At 42.0% G+C, this 6,674-nt stretch overlaps 1 protein-coding gene across 1 annotated transcript; it reads left to right on the top strand.

Annotated features, from left to right (window-relative positions):
- Nucleotides 1-1,646: 1,646 nt before the first annotated feature.
- Nucleotides 1,647-2,682, top strand: LOC109972374 (olfactory receptor 13-like). Its single transcript, XM_020621184.1, is given in 3 exon segments — nt 1,647-1,694; nt 1,696-2,559; nt 2,659-2,682. Coding segments are annotated over 3 exon segments (936 nt in total).
- The last annotated feature ends 3,992 nt before the right edge of the window (nt 2,683-6,674 follow it).

Here is a 6,674-nt window from a genome sequence, read left to right as displayed (position 1 = left end):
TCTAAATGCAGGCTACGTACGCTATAAGTCGTGGCCTGTTAAATAAAACTCGACCGTACGATGTAGAATGACATCTTTGTGTATGATGGCTTGATGATGGCATGATGGCACTTTGACCTTGACCTTTGACCTCTGTCAAACTGTTGTAATGTTAATGAGCTGAAAGACAAATTCAGGGGGTTCCCACATAATTCATAGTTCAAACATTGTAGATAAGTCATAAAACAGAAAAGCATGTCATGGGCTCCTTAACTACAATGTAAACATTGCTCCCAACTGAAATGGCACATATCATATACATACAACATAATATTAGAATACACCCCTGTTATTTAAAAACTACTTAAAGTAAATTCAGGCTACCTTTCTTGCAAATGAAACCTTATTGGGTGAATGGCACGTGTAATAGGCTATACTCACACCAAATTATTTGAATATATACTCCTTTACTTATAAACTACTAGCAGGATGTTTCTTCCAAATTAAAGCTTTTTGCATGGCACCTATCAAGAACATAAAATGTAATTTCAGAATAGGTACCATATAGTTAAAAAAATATTTGGATTATAATTACATTTCAAGTCTCTGGGTTGTTACCCCATTATTCCTCAAACATTGGGTGTTGATGTAATCGATATCTTTGTCCATGATGGCAGGTCAAGGGCTTAAACTGAGATTTTACTAAAATGAAGCTTTAGATGTGACCACTCTTCTGTGTGTCTGATACTGTACCGCATCTGTCAGGGTATTGTAGTGTTAATAATCTGAAGGTCACAGTTATGGGGCTTTGACCTTAATTTGTTGTCATTTTCCCCAAACTCATTAACAATGAGTTGGAATAAACATTATTATTTGATTATGGTTATCAGCCAATTGATGCAGAGATAAACTCTCTGCTCTTTTGTGAGAGCCTCTGCAGGAACATTGGGTCAAGTTTCCTGTTTTTCAGTACAGGCTGTAGGGGGGTCCCAAAATAGAGAAGTGAGAAGGGTGGGGGCCCGATGGACGTCAAGACTGACAAATTGCAGGTGGTTGGGAAATAGCTATATAGTCAGTTGCAAAGCTGATCAGACAGACTTAGACTTAGAGAGCGTGTGGGTGCATGTGATCACTTCAGAAGACTGACAAAAACTCTGCAGAGACCCAAAAATCAAGGTGGTCCTGTGTCTCGCCCTCTGAATCCATTATTACAATATATTGTTCAATAAATGATGATTGGCACTGCAGTGATTCTCCCTGTGAATTAATTCTATACACGACAATTGTAAATGCAGTAAAGCATAGTGTAATCCCTCCTTTGTAATCACAGGCCTTAGGCCACTGTCAGTGTAACTATATGCGTTGAGTAATAGTGCATCATTCATCTTTTTGAGAAAGGCAGATGAAGGAAATGTTCAATAAGACACTGGACTGAGTTCCAGGAGCAGAACAGAAGCTAGTCCTCACATGACGTCAGGGCTTTAACTCTCTATCACACAACTGCATTTAAGGAGGGACTAAGCTCACGACTCAGCTGTGTGCAACACTCAGGGAAATGGACACACACTGACAAACAGTGAACATTTCAACTTTTTCAGAGCATTGCATCATGTCCTCTAAATACTGTTCATCAGTCTGAATGTTTTGTTTTAGATGGTTGTTTCAAAATGAGTAATGCATCTATTATAGTTGTATTTTCATTGTCTGGCTTCAATAGCAACAGTCAACTACAGAGTCACACTTTTCTCTCTCACTTTATTAAGTTACTGTGTCATTCTGGTCTTAAATGTGACTCTCATTTTAATCATTATCCTGGATAAGAACCTCCATGAACCTATGTACATCTGTTTGTGTAACCTGTTTATTAATGAACTTTATGGGACTGCAGGTTTTTACCTTAAATTTGCTTTTGATCTTCTGTCTGATGTTCATGTAATATCATATATTGGATGTCTTTTCCAAATCTTTGTTATTTACTCCTATACAGTGGTTGACTACTCTTTTTTAGTTCTAATGGCTTATGACCGATATGTGGCCATATGTCGACCACTGGAGTATCACTCTGTAATGTCAGGGAGAAGGACTGCTGTGTTAGTTGCTTTGTCCTGGCTTGTACCATTGTGCTTCGAGCTTATGGTTGTAACTTTGACATCTACACTGAAATTATGTGGCTCACACATAGAGAAACTCTACTGTGAGAACTGGGCAGTTGTTAAACTTGCTTGTAGTTCAACCAGAGTTAATGACATTTTTGGATTGTTTTTTATTTCCTTCTATGTAGGACATTTCCTCTTCATTTTAGTTTCATATGTGCAGCTGGTAAAATCAGCGTTAAAATTCAGAGAGTGCAGGAGAAAGTTTACACAGACATGTGTGCCACATTTATTGTGTTTCTTGAATGTCACAGCTGCTTTGTTGTTTGACCTCATGTATTCAAGGTATGGATCAGCATCTGTGCCACAGAGTGTGAAGAACTTCATGGCCATACAGTTTCTCCTGATCCCACCTATACTCAACCCTATTATTTATGGACTGATTCTGACTAAAATTCGACATCAAATTTTATCTTTATTCATGATGGTAAATCAAAGGATAAAATTGAGACTGAAGGTTTAATCAGTTCGAAATCAATATCTGGCAGAAAAAAGTGTGATTCTCTTGTTGTGTCTCCTCTGTCAGGCTGTTGTAATGGTAATGAGCTGAAAGACAAATTTCCACATGAAAGAAAAAAAAGTTTGTTTGATACATTTGTGTTCACTTCCCCACAGCTCATTAACAGTGATATTGTTGGATTTGTCATTACTGTTTTGCTTATGGCTATGACTCTATGTGTAACTGCCTGGTGAAATCAGCATCATCCAAATAGGATGTTAAAGGTGAGGTGTTTGAGGTGCACTGCTGTTCCTCCTTGTGTGTTAATTGATTTCCATTTATAATTTAAGTGACCATTATCAAAGTATTAAATTGTAAATGAATATAAATTAACACTAAGGCAATAAGTAATAGTGCTAATTAATGCAAGCATTTAACGTGTTTGAAATTTTCATGAATATGACAATCTTCAAATTATATGAATCAAAACCAAAACTATAATTTTCATGGTGTCATTAGAGGAAACATCTTTGAGTGAAAGACCAGTGGGACAGTTCCAGTGGAAATATACCAGCAAATATTGGTCAATGAACCAGTTCTCTCTGCTGACAATAAAGACTATTGTGTCCTGCCATATCCCACCAGCGGGTAATATTGCCTTTCATGGCACATTGTATCATGGTTCTGTAACAACATCTAAAGTAAAAAGACAGAGGATAATCAATAAGACAATTTTTGACATTTTAATAAACATAAGTAACTTTAAACAAAGCTGTTACTGTGTACCTAAAATACCTAGGTTTTACAATGTCCACACAATGTGACTCAATAACACTCAGAAAAACTGACTTTATTGGTGTCACTGCTGCAAATGTATGTGGACAAAGCAAGATGTCTTGTATTATTTAACATAAATGTCCTGAGTGAAGATGTTTTGGTCAAAGTAAATTTTTAGTTTGTCATAGCTTTTTCCACTGCCAGATCCCACTGAACAATTTGAACAAAAAAGGGGTTGGTATGGTGCTAACCTGTTACTGTGAAGCACCACCCGATTTCGCTTACTCAGTCTCACCCTGTACATCACATCAAACAGTCTTTTCAGTACAGTACAGGGTCTGCTCCACTGGCTCGCTCACTGTGGGGATAAGCCCTTCTTCCGTCCAGAGCTGTACACCAGCGCACCAGGGAAAATGTTCTTTCATGAGCTGGAAGCATCCTGGGCCTAAGTCTGGCACGGGCCCATGTCCATTGGTGCCCCCACCTGGTCCTGCTGCCAGGTAGTATGCAAGCGCTGGGTCAGCCATTTCCAACCCTTATGGGAGCCCCAACCTCTGCTGGCAGTGGAAAAGGTCTGCAGGGCTGCTGCCTGTTGTGTGGGGATATCGGGGTCCTCAGTGTGCCGACTGCGCCAGTTCCTCTTACTTCCATAGCTCCACTTGTAAAAGCCCTCGCCAGGAAAGCGGTGTAGGTGTGGATGAGCTCCTGGCTGGCCCTGGTGGTGTAGATAACCTTCTGGCTGGCCGTTCCAGCATCGCAGTTGGGCGCAGTCCTTCCCTACCGGCAGTGTGGAGAGCTACAGCATCTGCACCCAGGTAAAGCATAGCCCCAGCACATCCACCATTGTCCCTGGTGGCCCCTGCTACCTCCTTGCTGGTCCTCTTGAGGTCCATCTGCTACACCTGGTGCTTCAGCCTGGGGGAGCACAGCATGTGCTCAACTCGCTCTGCCTTGGCCAGGGCTGTGGTCAGTGTGGATGGTGCATAGACACAGATGTGCTGCTGGAGCCCTCGGATAAAAGTCTGAAGGGCAAGCTCTTCCAGCACAGCGTCACTGACCATTAGATACCCATGGTGCACATAGAGGTAATGGTCGGTGGCATTGGCACCCACTGTCTCTGTTTCCTTGCACCAGCTGCTGCCCAGCTTGTCCCTGGCATCATCTAGGACCTGCTGGCCAAATTGGTGCTGCAGTGCCCTCTCCATGGCTGGCCAGTTATTCCCCAGGACAGAGACTGACAAAGCCAACATGGATTGCTGCTTCTTCTGGGGGCCAGGCATTCAGCTGCACATCGAAATGCACTTAGATGAGATAAGTCTTCAAGAGCTTGTCCCCATTGTAGCACGGCTGCTTCACAGTCTCTTGCCAGCCAGCCGGCCCCTGGCTCCATGCTGCGGTCTCTTGGGCAGGTCAGCCTCTGGTTAGGAGGTGGCCCGGCTGCCCCTAGCACAGGTTAGACAGTCTGCCGCTCTGGGTCAGCTGGCGTTGCCTTTGGGTGAGACTGTGGTGCTGGCAATTCTGCGCGGTTCCTCCATCCTGCCTGGGAGGGGCTCCCTAGACTCGTTTTGGCAAGCTCTTAATGAGAGCAGGGTAGCAGGTGATTCCCCAGTGGCTGCAGGGGACTTCTGCTACTGGTTGCACTTCCTCTTGGGTCTGTCAGCTCCCATGGCTCTTCACCATCCCACTTGTGACACAAACATAATGTAGGCTACATGAAGAAGGAAGCCAGAAACAGAATTAGTTTTTTGTGCTCAACAGTGTGCCCCATACACAGCATGACCACACAGTACCACCTTTTACAGTATTATCCACACACACACACACACACACACACACACACACACATAACTATATACATAGTTTCTGAAGCCCATAAACCCCATCAGACCCCTCAGTCATAGTGCTCTGCTCCAGCTAACTTGTTCCACCCCCATAACATAACATGAACAGAACAATAACTCACAGTCTCTGCCCCAGCATGCCCTGCTCCAGCCCGAGTATGAATGTGGCTATGTGCTTGTTTTTAGTGATTTGAAGTTTTGCACTGATGTGTGCTACCTTTTGGATCACGCGCTGTAGGTGTGCTAGCCCTTTAAAAGTGATTTTATTTTATTTTGCTCATCTCCACCCATGATTCCACCCCCTGCATGGCTGACCACAAAATACACATATGAACCAGCATTTGTGGTTTCTTGGTCACTGGTTGGACAGTAAACAACACCCTCTACAGTGGCCAGCCAGGGTCCACATGCAAAGAAATGTTCCCAAGTGCCCATATTTGTGCTGCCTAGCAACAACATGCATAGCTGAATATATTAATATGTAATATTTGCTATGAAACCAGAGAAATGTCCACAGTTTAAAAGATGCAGGTGTTAGTGTTGAAAGAAACATTTCCAAGGCAAGGCACATTTCATACACAGAGATTCTTATTTTAAAAGACAGATATCCTAACTCAGTCATGCACTGGGATGTATTGTGTGGAGTCTTAGGGTAACAGAGTGGATATCACCCACAGGTGACCAGGAGAAGCAATGTAAACAACAACCAAGATAGAGAGACACTACATACCCAGGAAAGCTTCCTGGGTAAATATTTTCCTTAGGAGCCGGTTGAGACTAAAACAGAGCTAAAAGGATAATTAATATTTGGAATGCCCACAACGGTTTCAGGATCAGTTCTCTGGAAGTGCACTGTGGAAACGTTCGTGGAAACGTGTATAAACTGAGAAGCTTCTGCATAGAAATACTAAAACATACATATGCTTCATTTTTTGAGCTTTAGGTGCCATCTAAGATAATTCAGAAAACAAGGCAAAGCATGCCATGAGCTCTTGAACCATCTATAAGTAATGTCAGCCATTGTCTTTTGTTTTTGCTGGCAGAGAGATGTTGCCATGTCACACTTTTTGATCCAGAAAAACGTTGGAAAGTCACTATTTTGGAAGTGTTATTATTAGACTAGTGCATTTTGCATTGCTACCAATGTAGCTATTAGACATTTTGATGTAAGGCTGGTTTGTATGTCTATCTCATATTAATGATTGTTCACTGTGCACATATAAGAATATGTATTGTAGCAAAAGCCCTTGTATCTTTATGCATTTATGGTAAATAACTTACACTGGGTTTGAAGCATGGACACTATTTTATATAATTGAACTGAATAAGAATGTAACCTTCAACTATGTTTAATCAGTTGCAATGTCTGTGTGTGTTTACTCTAACATTGACATGTATTTTTGGATAATACCGCTTCCCATGAAGGGAGTCGCAGGAGGAAGCAGGAGATTTGAATACAGTGGGATATAAAGATGTCTGGAACAG

The sequence above is a fragment of the Monopterus albus genome, unplaced genomic scaffold (assembly GCF_001952655.1).
Source record: "Monopterus albus unplaced genomic scaffold, M_albus_1.0 scaffold254.1, whole genome shotgun sequence".
Taxonomy (NCBI): domain Eukaryota; kingdom Metazoa; phylum Chordata; class Actinopteri; order Synbranchiformes; family Synbranchidae; genus Monopterus; species Monopterus albus.
The sequence above is the reverse complement of the archived record's forward strand: the minus strand, read 5'-3'. Positions and strand labels throughout refer to the sequence as shown.